The 17,522-nt window shown below is 40.3% G+C and overlaps 1 protein-coding gene and 1 long non-coding RNA gene across 2 annotated transcripts in view; both read right to left on the bottom strand.

Moving 5' to 3' along the window:
• Nucleotides 1-1,072: 1,072 nt before the first annotated feature.
• LOC128624051 (collagen alpha-4(IV) chain-like) lies at nucleotides 1,073-12,621 on the bottom strand. The gene is made up of 34 exons (XM_053651329.1): nucleotides 12,430-12,621; nucleotides 12,301-12,345; nucleotides 12,118-12,180; nucleotides 11,985-12,029; nucleotides 11,767-11,835; nucleotides 11,631-11,683; nucleotides 11,413-11,586; nucleotides 10,761-10,798; nucleotides 10,022-10,083; nucleotides 9,785-9,922; nucleotides 8,852-9,035; nucleotides 8,694-8,786; nucleotides 8,477-8,581; nucleotides 8,172-8,390; nucleotides 7,896-8,072; nucleotides 7,514-7,672; nucleotides 7,273-7,416; nucleotides 7,064-7,189; nucleotides 6,604-6,859; nucleotides 6,515-6,533; nucleotides 5,776-5,850; nucleotides 5,275-5,283; nucleotides 5,071-5,178; nucleotides 4,898-4,987; nucleotides 4,694-4,706; nucleotides 4,480-4,608; nucleotides 4,151-4,267; nucleotides 3,619-3,759; nucleotides 3,449-3,521; nucleotides 3,041-3,219; nucleotides 2,824-2,940; nucleotides 2,534-2,722; nucleotides 1,927-2,210; nucleotides 1,073-1,381 (listed from the first exon to the last, which is right to left on the bottom strand). The coding sequence occupies exons 1-34, from the start codon at nucleotides 12,589-12,591 to the stop codon at nucleotides 1,118-1,120; spliced, it is 4,119 nt and encodes a 1,372-aa protein (XP_053507304.1). The 5' UTR covers nucleotides 12,592-12,621; the 3' UTR covers nucleotides 1,073-1,117.
• A 4,743-nt stretch (nucleotides 12,622-17,364) lies between these two features.
• The window catches only part of LOC128624342 (uncharacterized), a 1,195-nt gene continuing 1,037 nt past the window's right edge, over nucleotides 17,365-17,522 (bottom strand). The window contains exon 3 of the long non-coding RNA XR_008388752.1: nucleotides 17,365-17,522. This exon is cut by the window's right edge and continues 547 nt beyond it. This is a non-coding gene — a long non-coding RNA (uncharacterized LOC128624342).

Below are 17,522 nucleotides of genomic sequence, written 5' to 3'. Positions count from 1 at the left end.
TACTGGTTGTCATGAGGGTCTTTCTGAGAGAAATAAATATGAATTTCAATCTGCTATAAAAACGTACAGCGAGTCTTTCTGCGATGCTAGAAACTCCCAAAACACATATGCTAGAATTTCCATCTGAATATCTGCAACGTATACAGTTTATATCTTTGCCAATGGTTTGCAAACATTAGCTACATAACTAGCGAGCTACTGAATGTTCTGTCAAACATATACATCTATTTTTTTAACCACAGACATTTCCACAAACGCATCTGCTTTAATGTGTACAGGAGCTACTTGACAGAGCATTCAGTAGCTCGCTAGTTATGTAGCTAATGTTTCAAAACCATCGCCTAAGAGAGATTAGCCATTTAGAAAATACTTTCAAAAAGGTGTTTAGATTATTTGCACCATATAGATTTATGTTTTTCCACAGACATTTCAACTGAGTAGTTGCTTGACTTCACTAGCTTGCTACTTATTCCAAGCTTCCATGATGATAACTTGCTTGCTAGCATATCAGGAGGTTTGTTAGCTAGCTAAAAACATCCAAGCTCACCTTATCTAACTACCTCTGGAATTGTACTCCATTTTGATAGCTAGCTTCCTAATTATAATAGATCAACAACAACAACAACAACAACAAAAAACTTAGTTTTCACCTTTCTAATGCTAAACTCGGTAGCTAGCAGCATCTAGCAAGTTGCACTAGATGTTTCTGGCATGCTCAGAACCTTAATGATGGCTTATACAAGAGCTAAAAAGACACATAGCAGTTTATTAATAATCATTAACAAACAAATCATAATGCAAGCCTGGATGGACAAAACTTTGATGTTTTCTCTAACATTTCACATTTGGTCCAAATAACGGAGTATTAAGTAATACATAAATAAATAATAGAATATTTAAAAAAAAAAAAAAACACAACCCCCCCCCCCCCCAAATATCTTTAAGTATACCTGTATTAAGATGTGAATTTTCATGAATTAACAATGATTCGAATACTAAAGATGTTTAATCATGTTAAAGATGCTGTTTAGTCAAACAGTTAATAATATAGCTCATTAAAAGAAATCATAAATTGAAGACATTTGGGAATGAACTACGCTGACCTGGCCACTTCAGTTCATCGTTGCTTCATGCAAACATGGCAGCGGCTGATGCACGCTCGCTGCTGCGAAGTGGTCTTCAGAGTGTGAGTCCGTGGTGCTAAGCCACGCTCCTCCTCATGGCTCACGCCGGTCAGCCAGAAGCTGAAGACATTGGCAAAAAAGTGGCACGTTCCACGTGGACCCTGGCACTCCACAAATGGCTGAGTCCTGAAGTCCTTCAGACAGCTTCCAGATGAGGTGAGAGACTGACCACCACCTTCATCACCCGAGCCAGTGTGCTGAGATAGCAAATACACACACACACACACACACACACACACATATATATATATATATATATATATATACATATATATACACAATTATATTGGTCTTGCATCAACTCCAATAATACTGTAACATGCAGCATACACTAGATCAAATGCTTCAGGTTTATATCCGAATACAGATACAGATAGCGGTATTGCGTTACACTCCTACAATACAAAGATGGGAAAGAAACACTTGTGGCATACAGTAAATAGCAAGAATAACCAGAAAAAAAAAACAATTTAATACAAACAAAGGTGGTAATTATGTGAATTTAACTCTATATTCAAATTACACCATCAGAATAGGAGAACTTAACCATTAACCAAATAAGTGAAGGGCTTTTAAAGGTGACCTGATTAGACATTACTCCACTTGGACCTCATTAGGGGAAAGCCAACCAACATGCCTTTGGCAAAATAAGTTCCCTCCACAAGCACTGCATTTCTTTCTTTTATTTGGGGCTCACAGATGTAGCAATACGAGTACGCAGTAACAGCAAGGACACACTCACCATGAGGAACGAGTAGCCAATCCACAGACTGCTCCAGCCGACTGGACAGCTGGGCACGCTGGTGTTCTGGCTGTGGATTGCCACGGCTAGAGCCGGAGCTTCACACACCGCGCAGCGGCTGATGTATTGGTAGATCTCTCCACATGATACGGGCATCATGGGCAATGGGTTATTGGTGCTCAGCCAGTAGGATTTGTCATTGCGACTGGCATAGTGACAGGCGGCAGAGTTACAGTAGGAGAAGGGCATGGTGCTGAAAACACGCAGACAAGAGCCAGCTCGGCCTAAACATAGTGAAAGGGAGCGGAAATGAATGCTAACCGTAGAATTATACACATCAAATGTTCAGCGTTTATTGAAAACAATTACACGATTTTACCTATGGCACCTGTTATTAAAGAATACATCATTAAAACTGAGACAAATATTGGTCAGCTCTTCAAGAGATCTCTGTGATTTGGCAGTCCAGAAACCACGTAAAAAAAAAAAGCCGCCATTGTATTGCACTTTTCCACCAAACAGCTCAGCACAGCTTAGTAATAAATCCAAATCTTTGAATGCATAAATATATAAATATGATGAAGATTTGTTCTGACAGTGATTTTACCCAGGTCTTGTGTGTAAGCTTTCTCCTGGCCCTCCAAATAAAGAAGACTATAACCACTCCAGAGTAAAGGCATGCCTATTGGACACTCCGGCACCATTTCTGACTGACTGTGGATCACCAGGAGAAAGCCAGAGCCCACTGGATTCACTGGTCCTGGGATACCTGGCTCACCCTGGGGCCCTGGTAGGCCTAGAAACAAGAATATGGAAAAGCAGAGTGATAGATGTCAAGAGACAATGTGTCTATAAAAATTAAAGGAATTTAATGATGGCTTTCTGCTACTTTTATACCTTGTGGCCCTACAAAACCATCTTGCCCATGATCTCCAGCATCTCCAGGTGGGCCTGGAAGTCCTGCAGCTCCTGGTCTTCCAGGCAACCCATGACGGCCTGTCTGACCCTTGGAACCTAAAAAGGTCAAAGCATAATCATGAGCTACATTTCTCTGTAATGTCAACACTCCCTAGTGATCATCTCAAGGGGTTTAGGTGAAGCCATGTGACCTTACCAATGGCTCCTGGATTTCCAGGGCGTCCAACTATTCCTGAGAATCCTGGAGGTCCTGGCGCCCCACGTCGTCCAGGTGGGCCACTGTGAGGGCGTTTTTGAGAGGGTGGTACCACTGTACAATTACGACCTTTGGGACCTGGAATAATGGCCAGAAGATGACACACACAAATATAACAACTAAGAAAATGCAAACTTTTGAGGGGTAATCATTTTTTTATGGTGTAAATTAAAATGTATTGTCTTCTTCATTTGGTCCTAAGGGTGTGAAAATGTTTACACTAGACTATATAAACTTTTATCCAATTGTCAATGAATGGTTAAACATGGAGGCTTCATGCATGTTTTACCCTAAAATGGCTGTGAAAACTTACCCCTGGCCCCTGTGATCCCTTTTTCACCTTTGAACCCTGGTGGTCCATCACTTCCTTTGAAACCTTCTGATCCTGTGAAACCGATTAAACCAGGAAGTCCTTTCTGCCCTGTTGGAAGAGTTAAAATTAGAGCAACACTTTCAGCTAATTTGACTAGTCATTAGTATGATTTTGCATTAGCATGTACACGGTAATACAGCCTGACCTTTGAATCCTGGTGGTCCAGGAAAGCCAGTATCTCCTGGGGGTCCAGCTGCACCTCTCGCACCATCTCGCCCTGGTAGTCCTGGTGGTCCTTCATCCCCAGGATCTCCAGAAAAAGCTAAACCTGGAGGTCCAGGGGGACCTAAGATAATGAATGGTAAAAATGGCAGTTACAAATAAAAAGCTGTATTCAGAGGTAATACCAAAATTGTGCACATTGGTATTCAGACCACAAACCTACAGACTTAAGGGCTTCTCAGGTAGTTCCGTGTATGTAGTGCAGTTTTGTGAAAACAGAGGCATGTTTCAGATACGACTGATCAATTAGTCAGTGTTCACAAAGACTATTTGGACCTATATCTAAAGGGAAAGTGTAACATGCATGAGAACAAGGCGGGACACAAGTGAGTGTGCTTGGTGTGAGCTTTGTTGAGCACAAACCAAGAGTCCATTCAATTCTAATTTATGGCTCACTTTTAAGGTTTTCATTTGACTCACCTTTGTATGTACAATCTAGTAAAAAATTTATAAACCTGCAAGTCCTGGATGTCCTGGAAATCCAGTTGGTCCTCGGTCCCCAGTGAGTCCTTGAATTAATGTTCCACAGCTTGCACCTGGGGCACCAGGTAGACCTGGAATACCTGGGGGACCTGAAGAAATATTCACATCCTCAAAACATAATGTACAATCATCATCAAGAACAAAATAAAATGTAAAAAAAAAAAAAAATTGCAGCAAATTCAATACACATATTCTAAAATTATATATATGTAGATATTCTAATAATCTAAAACAGAGAGCTGTTTTAAATGGTAATTTCAGTTCAAACAACAATATGTGATTTTTAACCACTTTTTGTGACCTTGGTCTCCAGGATATCCAATCTGTCCTTTGGGCCCAAATGCAAAGTCTCCAGGGATTCCTGGGTCACCAGATGGGCCTTGGTCTCCTGGATCACCTTGTAACCCAGGAGGGCCAATGATATAATTACCTGTGATTTAAAGAATGTAATATCAAATATACATATCCACACAAATGACCTGGATGTGTAACTGTCTACATTCTTCTCACCACACCAGCCTTTCTCTCCTTTTGGACCAGGGAATCCATTTAGACCATCGAGACCTGGTGGTCCTTGAAATCCTGGGGAAAAAAGTAACCTCTGTTAACTGTTTTTCCCCACAATAACACCTCAATAATCTTGGAGTTCAAGAGAGGAGCACAGCCTGTGGATTTGGAAATGTTTGAGAGGTTTTGTTCTGCATCATTACCTTTCTGACCTGGTAGACCAGGAAACCCTTCAGGTCCAGGAAACCCTGGAAAGCCTGGAGGACCCAAAGGACCAGAAAGACCTGGAGGACCTCTGTTTCCTATAGACACAAAGAAACACATCTTGAGGTTTAATCCAAACAAGTTAGACAAATTCATTGCCTCTATTGAGGCAGGAGAGTACCTTGAGGTCCATAAGGACCTGGTAGTCCAGAAGGACCAGAACGACCAGGCTGTCCCTGTGGACCTTGATGTCCAGGATTCCCTGGGTCTCCTGGATCTCCAAATTCAGCTGTGACAGGAAGATAGTACTTTATATACTGTATTCTACTTAAACAAAGTTCTGATATTTATTCCTGATGAATTCTTTCAGCGCAAAATCACTCACCTGGACATTCTAGAAGAGAGAGGAGACACAGTATAAATAACAAATCAGATTACACACCACACATAGACTATAATTTATAGACTATAAATCTAAAGATGATTCACAGATTAAAGGAAAAAAAAATTAAACCGTTATGCTAAGGTGACCATTTATTTAACTGGTTTACTTGTAACCTTAAAGGAAAGCATCACTGTAAATCAACACAAAGTTCTTCTGACTGATTAGGCTTTAGTGGCCACGGTCTTTTCCTAGATGACTCCCCCATTCACAGGGCCTGAGGGCACTAGGATGAAAATGATGTAAATCATATGCTATGCCCTTCACAGTCACCAGATCTGGAATGGTGTTATACCGCACTTGCCTCCATGATCATCGTCAAAGGGACATTGAAGCAGTTCGAATGGCTTGTAGTAGCTTAAAACCTTAAAACTATATGTCCAGTTTGACTTTTAATTTGTCACGTGTCTCTAATAATGATAATTTAACAAAACAATAACTGACCTTGGCATCCACTATCACCCATATCCCCCTTTGGTCCAGGAGGACCAGAACATCCAGTAGAATCTCCTTTGTCACCTGGAAAACATGTTGTCAAGTAATATATTAATAAGATATTTTTTAAAGTTGTAAATCTGAGAAATGTATGATTTTGTATATAGTTTAGTCTAATCTTAGACAGATTTTATCCTTGTTCTTACTGCTTTTCTTTCATATTGCATTTGTCATATTCATTCTCATCTTGAGACAAAACACACACACACTAATTTCTACTTTTACCTTTTTTTAATACAGTTAAGTAACTTTAATTCATGAGAGCATTATAACCCAGTAGTAAAGCTGTAACATTAAGTTTTCCAACACAGATCAAGTTGTTTACACTTTGAGGTTTCTCTGTCACATAACAATCTGCGTTATCTCATTTCATTATCTTCAAGAGATATCAAAAAGAGAGGCTGGTGAGGGAATGACCGTTTATAGCTGCTATAACTTAAGTGATAACAGGAACTAACTTGTTGCACAAGCTATTCAAGAATGGCAAGGTCTTTGAATCATTTAACTCGGTGATAGAGAAGCTGGGCAACAAACAGTAGATGTAGGCTGGAGCATACAATGCAGGCAACAAAAACTGGAATATGAGTCAGGGCAGCTAATGTGGACAACTTAGAAAAGCAAATGAAGCACAGAGGAGCAGCATATCTTTAACAAGCATTTCTCTAATAAAGCCAGCTACATATCCTACCTTTGTTGCCTGGCAGCCCCTGGTAGCCTGGGGGACCATTTAGTCCAGAGAAACCTAAATCACCCTGTATAAATAATAATCTATCTTACAATCTATTTTTCATCTGCATATCATATTCCAGACAATTATCTAGCTTATGATCATTTGACAAATAGTGATTTACCTGCTTTCCAGCGAGTCCTGGGAATCCCCTGTCACCTGAATATCCTCTGGGCCCTCGTGGGCCTGGTGGTCCCTGAGGGCCATTTCTTCCAGGCAAGCCAGGGAAACCTTTCTGAAATCCATGGGCACCATGAAATCCATCCAGACCCGGTTTACCAGGCAACCCAGATGGACCTTGATGTCCTGATGGATACAAATTTGATAAAATAACTTCTCTTTGCTTTTGCTTTCTTTGATTTATGATGTTGTATGTAGTATATTTCTTGGCAAATTTCACAAATAAATTAAATGAGGCTGGGCTTCTAAATTTTTACCAACACAAATAACCCCTTAAACTCACAGAACAAACTGTTGTCCAGACTCATATTCTCCTAAGACCCCTTTTACCTCTTGGTCCTGGCAATCCTGATTCTCCATTGAGTCCAGGTACGCCCCTGTTGCCTTTCAGCATGGTGAAATTGCCTGGAATCCCCTGACTTCCCTTAATACCTGAGAAGGTTAAGTCCAGCACCATTCAGGAATTATTCATAAAACACAGCTCCAAAATTCAATGGTACATAACTACTACCCATATTTACAACTGTAAGAGTAAGTACCTTTGTAACCTTTGTATCCAATGTCTCCAGTCAAACCAGTTGGCCCCTGATTACCACTCTCTCCTTTCCTGCCTGGAGGCCCCGGTAAGCCTGGCTTCCCAGGAAATCCTTTTGCACCATTTAAACCAGGTTCCCCTTCAATTCCTTTTAAGCAAATGTTTGTAGAGGGATTTAATGAATCTGAGGGCAATGACATACTTGATTATACAAAGCTAAGATTTAGATTATTATAGGATTTTACCTTTTACCCCAGGAAGCCCTGGTAGACCTGGTTCACCATGTGCTCCTTTCGAACCATATGGCCCGGGCGGACCAGGGGGGCCAGGTAGGCCAGGTTTGCCTGAAGGACCATTTGGTCCATATCCTGGAATACCAATCAGTCCCTTTTCTCCCTTTATACCTGCAGAAAAAAAACAATGTTTGCCTGAAAAAATGGGTTATAATCTGATGTGTTATTGTGATATGGAAGGCGCATACCTCTGCAACAATAAATAGCTCAATAATCATATAGGTCTGACATGGGAATAGAAAGGAGAGGTGGAAAAAAGAAGTCCCCCAAGATGCTTCCTGCACTGAGTCATTTAAAGTTAAGCTCAATCAATTGACAGTACTCAATACCTTACCTGGCAGTCCAGGCAGACCCTCAGGTCCGAGGGGGCCTGGGGGACCTGCTGGACCTGGTAAGCCTGGGAGAGTAGCACAAAAATCAGGTGTAGTCCCTGGTATTCCAGGTGAACCTGGGTCCCCATCATCCCCAGCCTGTCCTTTACATGTGCGAGGACCTGGGGGCCCATTTTCTCCTAGACCGGACACAGCAGGTTAGTCAACATAACAATACGACAACATTTCTAAGACATGTTAAGACATTTTACAAATGTGATTTAACATGCAAAGTGTACCTGTTACTCCAGGAGGACCCAATAGACCACGAACACCCTTTGGACCAGGGCTTCCAGGTAATCCAATTTGTCCAGGAATTCCAGGACTACCAGAGACATCATCACCTTGAGACCCCTTGAGCCCTGGCGATCCTTGTGGTCCAGGTGAGCCTGGTGTGCCAACATAGCTGCTTCCAGTGGGACCTGGATCACCTGGATCACCAGGCAATCCTGGAAGACCTAAAAAGTAAAGCTTTTAAACACAACAGTGAAGCAAAAATTGATGAATACAATCTCTTCTAATATAAATAAATAAGAAAATTTACCTTGAGGCCCATACCCTCCAAAGGCATCATCTCCTTGTTCTCCTTTTGGGCCTGGTATTCCATGAGGGCCGCCATATCCGGGTGGTCCTGGTGGCCCAGGAGCTCCTGATTATCACAAGAGAAAAGTTGCAATTTTACATCATCACAACATTCTAAAGCAGCCCACATTATAGACGATTATATCAATGTTGGAAAAACTGAACTCTACCTTGGTTGCCAGTGTCACCCTTTGGTCCTGGGGGCCCAGAGTTATCCGTACAACATAAAGGCCCTAAATGTGTGAATGCAAACTGCTTAGTTAAGCAGTTTGGACAAACCACATTTTAGAGAAAATTATTTAGTATTTGGCTCAGAAAGAAGTGCGTATAATCATACCGGGAAGACCTGGAGGTCCAGGAAATCCAGGCGGGCCATCAGGGCCTTGGTTTCCTGGTTCTCCTGGCAGCCCCATAGGACCTTGAATACCTTGGCCTGGAGGACCTCGAAGCCCTGGGTAACCTTTAGGCCCTATGGGTCCTGGGAAGCCTTTGTATCCTCTCAGACCTTGATACCCATTTCCCTACCAGAAAGAAATCCTTTGAGAATTAAATGGAGTGACAAAACAAACATTTTCAGACAACCATTAAGAAATCTGGCACAAAGAACAAATAACCTATTAGTGAATCTGTAAGTTCATTCTTCTTACAGCATACATCAAAATAGATCATTGCTGACAATCAGATTTTTAGTGTAAATGCCAAACAAGTGACTAACAGTTGACATACTGGTGGTCCTGGGTCTCCAACTGAACCTTGAGGTCCTGAAACTCCTGGCTGGCCATTATCTCCTAGTTGACCAGGGAACCCGGGATCACCCCTATCTCCTTTTATGCCTTTTACGAGGTAGTCCAAAAATACATGCTAACAACACAATGCTGCAATATGACAAAACTAAAGCAGTCAATCAGTATAAAGTGTGATTGTAAACAAATCTCACCTTTTACTGCTGAAAAATAAGCGTCTCCTTTCTGACCTTTGTAACCTTGTGGACCACTTGGGCCTCGGCGTCCCTTAATATAATTTATTTCGTAATCAACATTGTTGAAATGATAGCAGAGCATCACATCATTACATAATGCAGTCTTTATTGGTGGTCTTGTTTACTTACTAGTTTCACCAGTTGGTCCTTATTTATCAATCTTTTATTAAATGTTTTCATGGGCCAAGCGAACTGAAAATTACTGCCAGATTTACAAAAAAGCTTCAGTATGACTCCATAGTGAGAACAAATGACACATTTATGATTTACTTACAATAGCACCAGCTAGACCTGGATCTCCAGGGGCCCCTGGTTCACCTCTCTCTCCTGCACTCCCAGGAACTCCATCGTATCCTGGGGGTCCAGGAGGACCAGCAGGACCAGGTGGCCCTTCCCGACCCAAATTGCAATAATTATCCCCAGGATAACCTGAAGGCATTTAATCATGGAGTAAGCATTTAATTACAAACGTGAGATACAATACATTATATACAAATACATACCTTTTTGCCCTTTAGCACCTTTTACCCCATTCAATCCTCTGTCCCCTTTTTCCCCTGGTGATTCCAGACCAGAAGGACAACACTTAGCTGTAAAATACAATTTAACACAAAATATAAAGACTGCTTATTCCCATCACTGTAGCAATCATAGCTAAGCAGTGTATGACAGATAAGTAGTGTATTTTCAGAACTTATGTAGTATTTTTAAAGATGACCAGAACTGTATCTGCAGGTGCTGAACTTTAAAGCAAATAGGAAAGTTTTTGCATATAAGAGCGCCTCCTCTTGGTTCCCGCTTGGTGGAACAGACACTTGCTTGTTGTCAAGTTGATTTTTTACACTTTAGGGGCATGTAAGTCTCAATATAATGTCTGAAGTACCCGACCTTTTCAAATTTGCCTTGCAAGACTGCCAGTCAAGGTGAAAGGTATGTGATGAGGTATGCAATCTTCATGAGTGACCCATTCTCTTTACAAACATTGTAGTTGAGGTGTCTGCCATTCTTTTGAGACTTGCTTTGAGACCTTCAGCACTGAAGTTATCCTGAAGTTTTATTCATCTTATACCACAGTAACTATTGATTGATTGATTTATTAATTAAAGAATGACACATTGTACATTTTAAGCTGTCGATGCCCATTTAATGTTGTGGAACATCTGTGACACAAGTTCCTGTTATCATTTACTTTATAGAAGCTGTACCCAGAGGTTCACTCACTCCTCTGTCCTGAAGATGTTGGAAAAACCGAACACTACAGCTTTACCTCTGACTGATACAAAGAGTTGACACTGGAAAAGCCTTCTTTACATGTTCAATAAATGTCTCTTTACAAAAAACTTCACTTGTAAACCTGGAGCTTTGGTTTCAGGGTCAGAAAGATGTCAGAGCAGAAGAAACTTCTTGGGAAGTTTTCGATATAATTCTATACATGTTGCAAGGCTGGCATGTCCAATTTCAGCCAATCAGAACAGAAATCATAAGATCTAGAAAATTTAAGTTGACGTCACCATAATTTGCTGGGGTCTCACCCATAAACCCTCTTACATATGATCTATATGGTTTAATTCCTTAAAAGTACACTGTAAGATCATGCAAAAAAACAACAACAACAACACAAAGATAAACTACTTAATATAATAATGATCCTGAATGCTCACAGCTATGTTACCTGATCTAACAGGTAAACCAGGTTGACCTTGGACTCCTTTGATCCCAGGAAGCCCAGGAAGCCCAGGTGGCCCAGGAGGTCCTGGTTCTAATTCAATAAGCAGTCCCGAGTCTCCTTTGAACCCTTTGGGTCCCTCAGAACCTGGCAGTCCAGGATGTACAGAAGGTCCTTTAGGGGAAAAAGAAGTTGTATAATAAAGAACAAATGAAGACAAATGAGAGAGAGGAGCATTAGATGATTTTGTTACTTTGATGTAGAGACATGATGCTTACCTGGGAAAGTTTCTCCTGGATGGCCAGGGAATCCTGGATCTCCCATTAATCCATGATCCCCAGGTGGCCCAGCTGGTCCACATGGCCCTGGATCACCAGGTGGCCCTGGGTCATTAGAGACAAAAATAATGAAATCACTTTTCAAGGTTCTGTGTATTCAATTGAGTCAAGTGATGACGTTTTCTCACCTCGCTCTATGTTGAGAACAGTTAGAGGACCTTTCAAACCTGGATCCCCCATTTCACCCTGCACGGAGGTTCAATAAAACGTTCATATCAGACATCATGTGTGTAATTGTGAGAGTCTTAGTATTAATGTTGATGGTTTACCTTCAGACCAGGGTGACCAGGTGGACCTGGGTCTCCATTGGGTCCCTGAGCAGGAACGATATTAGCAAGCTGATATGAATACTTTATATTTATATGTGAGATGTTGAAATATTAATACTGTCTTGATTATAGGTGATTAATGTTCTCCATCAGAAAACCTACATAATGTAAACTGTGTGCTTGATTTGACTATAGTATAAAATAATGTCATTTATAACCTGTAGACCTGGAGGTCCTGCTGGTCCATCTTTACCTTGGAGACCCTTAAGAAAAAGAGAGAATTCATTAGGTTTTTATTATTATTATTATTATTATTATTATTATTATTATCATTATTATTGAAAATCTTACTTTTAAACCAGGAAACCCAAGAATTCCTTTCTCCCCTTTCAGACGAGAGCCTGATGTGGGTCCCTAAAGATCGGACAAGCGCTTGTGATTGCTGTCATTCAGTCTGACCACACACACACACACACACACACATACACACACACACACACAGAAACCCACACGCTTATGCATTAATATACTAACATCTGGTCCATCTGGCCCACAGTGACCCTTTTCTCCCTTTTCTCCCTGTAATAAAAAAATCATTCAGTGAACAATTACATTTTTTTTGTGCTATGTCATTTTGGGCCAAAGAAATCAAGACCTTTTTACCTTTTCTCCTTTAGGAAGATCGTCAGGTCCAGGTGTTACGGGAGGACCTGGTGGACCAGGTGGACCAGGTTTTCCAGGGTCTCCCTGTGGGTTAGTACAGAGACCGTGAAGCTCAAGATTCATTCCTAGTGCTTGATTACTGAAGGTGAAAGGCTTTGCCATTTTTACTGTATTAATAAGAAAGCTTAGTTTAAAGATATCTCTACGGCTAATTATCCCTCACTCTGACCTTCTTTTCCTCAATAACACCTCGACTCTGGCTTTTTACTTAACAAGACAACAATATATATATATTTTAAGAATAATAAAACTATGAAGACAACGACAAACTCTTTAAAAATGTTTAAATTAAATTAAATGAAAGTAAAAATAAGAAAGAAAGAAAGGCAGGCAGGAAGGAAGGAAGGAAGGGATGGATGAGGAGACAAACAGTTCTGAAGTCATTTTTCAGATTTAAAGTTCACATTAAAAATGTCGCCAAGCTGTCGTTATGCACTTAGCATGAGCTAACAGTACGAGTTAGTCAGATGGCTAATGCTTTAATCTTTTCTCAGATGATTATAATGTTTTATTTCCAGGAACAGCTGAAAGTGTTTCAGTATCGTGTTCAGAACTTTGCAGTCAGAGCGAGGGAGTGTATCAGAGAATCACTTTAAACCTCTCTGTTATATCTGTTTAAGCATCTCTACACTCTCTGACTGTTTCAATTAGAATTGATTTCACCATCAGTTTATTGGTTTTTAAAAGCTCTTAAAGTTTTTCAGCACCTTCATACATCTCGGAACGCGAGACACACTGTGCTCCAAATCGAGTTTGAGGGTAATCGAGTGCTTATTGAACATCCCGAGAGCAGGAGAAAAGCAGAAGAGGCCTTTTAGCTGTACGCTTGAAAGATCCTCCTCGTAGCTCCAGTGCAAAGCTAAAGCAGTAAATGCTGGACACCAAACCTGTCCTGGCTCACTGATTACATTTGGGCTAAGTGAATTTTTCACCAAACAATTTCATTTAGTTTTATTCCAAAGAGCTGTAACTTATTCCTCCTCTGTTTTTATTTTTTGTTTTTTATAAGACTTCCTGTATGCATGCTGTAGAAAAAAGCTGTTTTTTTTTTTTTATTTAATTCAATGATAATGTTTTTGGATGGTGATGATGATGTTTTTTTGTTGGTTTTTTTGTAGTTATCTATTGCCCATTACCCAGTCTGCATCAGTGTGCACACCCTTTTACAATTGGGAATGTGGCAGTGTTCAGGATCAGCTTATGTTAAGTACTAAGTGGTGTACACCTGCCATCAATTAACGTGACTGATTCAATAAAGTCCAGCTGTTCCTATAGGATTTTCCTTACATTTTCTAGGTAACATCGAACTGCAAAGAGCTTACAAAGCAGGTACGGGATCTCATTGTTGAAAAATATCAATCAGGAGAGGGTTACAAAAAAATGTCCAAGGCATTGGTTATACCATGGAACACTGTAAAGATAATAATCAAGAAGTGGAGAAAATATGGCACGACGGTGACACTACTAAGAACAGGACGTCGCTCTAAACTTGATGAGAAGATCAGGAGAAAACTGGTCAGGAAGGCTGCTGAGAAGCCTACAGTAGCATTAAAAGAATTGCACCAAGTACTGGTTGTTTCCTACGTGTGATAACAATCTCCCAAATTCTTCATATCTCTGGGCTATGGAGTAGGGTGGCAAAAATAAATACAAAATACATCCAATCTGCCAAAACCATGTGGAATAATGTGTTATGGTCTGATGAGACCAAAGTTGAACTTTTTGAGCATAATACCAAAAGAGATGTTTGGCACAAAAAAGCAACAGAAGAACACCATCCCTACGGTGAAGCACGGTGGTGGCAGCATCATACTTTGGGGCTGTTTTAATTCAACTGGAACTGGAGCTTTTATCAGGGTGGAGGGAATAATGAATAACTCTAAATACCAGTCAAGCTTGGCACAAGACCTTAAGGATTCTGCCAAAACACTTAAGATGAAGAGGAACTTCGCATTTCAGCATGACAGCGAGCCGAAGCAAACCTCCAGGGCTGTCTACAGGAGACGCACAGACCATCTGACAGCGTTAGAATGCTTATACAAGGTATAATGGGAAAATATTGCTAAGTCAAGGTGCTCCAAACTGATTGGCTCTTACCAAAAAGACTGAATACTGTGATCAAATCTGAAGGTGCTTCAACTAAGTATTAGTTTAGGGGTGTGCAAACTTATGCAACCAGGTTATTGTACTTTTTTTTTCTTTTCATTTTCCCCCCTAAAATGATTCTTATTGATTTTCACTTTAATCAATAGGTTAAAATTTCACAGTAAATGTAGAAAAGGTTTTACAGTGATATTGGCATTAATATTGGCACCCTTGGTAAATATGAGCAAAGAAGGCTATGAAAAATTGTTTTAATTGTTTAACCTTTTCATCTTTTGTTAAAAAAAAAAAATTCACAGAAATACATGGCACGGGATCTGAGACCGTTCCTCCATACAGAACCTCTCCAGATCATTCACATTTTGATGTCCATGCTGGTGGACTCTCCTCTTCAGTTCACCCCACAGGTTTTCTATGGGTTTCTATGGGTTTGATAGCTAATTGCAGACCAAGATGATCTGATTAAACAAGTGGAAATGGATGTGGCTTCTGTTCGGTTGGAATGAAAACCGTCCCTTTGTGGAGAAGATTGAAGACCTCGGTGCTAGAATTCTTCTCTTTTCTTCCCTGTAGTGCCACCTAGTGGTCACAGTGTGTCAGTACAATTAGAGGCTGCAAAATCTATTAATAGCCTATTAATACATTTGGAATATTAGTAATGAAATATTTTTTCAATTCAACTTCCTGTAAATCTCCTTATATTTACTCACTATCAAAACTCTTTTTTTACCGGCAATTTGTCCTCCAAGTTTTTTTTTCTGCAATTTTTGATTTTTACAGTTTTCAAACTCAAAATTCAAACAAATACTTAAGAGTTCTTTGGATGCCTTAATGCGTCCCTGTAGAGAACAGCGTATCTCTATCAGAAAGGGTTCCACACTATGGAAACTCCTCAAACAAGCAATTGAAGAACCTCTGATCCTAAGAGTGTAGCTTAGAAGGCCCGAATGCTAGTACAAGAGGCAGAGCAACATGTGATTAAAAACACCTTGTTTGTAGATGTTTGAAGGAAGAAGTCAAAATGAGAGGAGAACCAAAGTTATATAACAAAAAGTCTTCTGAATTATAATCACTGATCACATGAGGTGGATCCGGAGACGTTAGGAAACAAGAAAATCACACATCTGTGTTTACAGGTATAACGAAATAAACAGTTCTCTGAAAAAACTTACGTCGTCTCCTCTCGGACCCGGAAGTGACTTGCCCTGCAAACAAAGAAACACTTCAATATTACTATTTATCCATATTATCTGTTTTTTTTTTATATATATACAGTGTCTCACAAAAGTGAGTACACCCCTCACATTTGTGTGAATATTTGATGATATCTTTTCATGTGACAACACTGAAGAAATGACACTTTGCGACAATGTAAAGTAGTGAGTGTACAGCTTGGGTAACAGTGTCAATTTGCCGTCCCCGCAAAATAACTCCACACACAGACATTAATGTCTAAACCGCTGGCAACAAAAGTGAGTACACCCCTAAGTGAAAATGTCCAAATTGGGCCCAATTAGCCATTTTCCCTCCCCGGTGTCATGTGACTTGTTAGTGTTACAAGGTCTCAGGTGTGAATGGGGAGCAGGTGTGTTAAATGGGAATAAAAAGTATGATGTGCTGCTCATTAATTAATAAATAAATAAATAAAAAAGGAATAAAACACCTCAGGATGTGCTGTTATTGGAAAATATTCGATTTTGGTGTGGGCAGTGTGTGTGTGTGTGTGTGTGTGTGTGTGTGTGTGTGTGTGTATGTGTGAGTGGTTGTTTGCTGGATGCTTCAACAGTATGATGTTTACAGGGTAAAGTATGTAAATACACGTGTGTGTGTTTATACTGTATGCAGACATACCGGTAATCCTTGTATCCCTGGGGGGCCCTAATGAAGAAGAGCAGAAAGAATGCCACTGTCAAATAATGACGGATAAATAATTCTACAGGTTTGATGGCAAACACAAAGTAAGATCCTAAAGGAAAAACACACACACACACACACACACACACACACACAGAGAAAACAACAAATCTGAATTACACAATGCTCTCTAATCCCAAATGAAGTCAGTCAGGAGAATTTTGGTGTCACTTTACACTCGAGCTCCAAATAAATCCAAATCAAGTCTGATCCAAATTCCTAGCACATGTTGGTAAATGGCACACTTATATAGCGGTTTTATCCAAAGCACTTTACACTGTGTCTCATTCACCCATTCACACACACACACACACACACTCACACCAGTGGTAGCAGGGCTGCCATGCAAGGCGCTAACTTGCCATCGGGAGCAACTCGGGGTTCAGTGTCTTGCCCAAGGACACTTCGGTATGTGGAGTCACGTGGTCTGGGAATCGAACCGCCAACCCTACGATTAGCGGAGAACCCGCTCTACCACCTGATCCACAGCCGCCCATTACGTACTAATATACATTATACGGTGAATGTGTGGGATTGTTAGCTACATCAAAAAAATTTGAATTTCGTGGAAACCCCCCCCCCCCCCCCTGTAATTTAATTCAAAAAGTGGAACTTTCATATTTTCTAGGTTGATTACACATAAAGTGAAATATTTCCATTTTTATTTCATTTCTTTGTTTTAATCTCGATGATTACGGCTTACGGCTCACGGAAGATTAAAACCAAAAAAAAAAAAAAAAAAAAGGCTTGAAATATTTCACTTCATGTGTAATGAATCTAGAATATATGAAAGTTCAAATTTTTGAATTAAATTACAGAGGAAAAAAACGAACTTTTCCACCACATTCTCATTTTTTGAGACGCACCTGTATAAGAAATGCGAAACATTAATCTTACTCTTAAGCCTTCTGGGCCATATGAGCCTGGAATTCCCGGTACACCAAGGATGCCGGGGAATCCCTAAAGAAATCCACAATACAAAATAAAAGCACGGTAAAGTGATAGAGTAATGAACA

Source organism: Ictalurus furcatus, chromosome 20 (assembly GCF_023375685.1).
Source record: "Ictalurus furcatus strain D&B chromosome 20, Billie_1.0, whole genome shotgun sequence".
Taxonomy (NCBI): Eukaryota; Metazoa; Chordata; class Actinopteri; order Siluriformes; family Ictaluridae; genus Ictalurus; species Ictalurus furcatus.
This window is presented reverse-complemented; position numbering and strand designations above follow the sequence as displayed.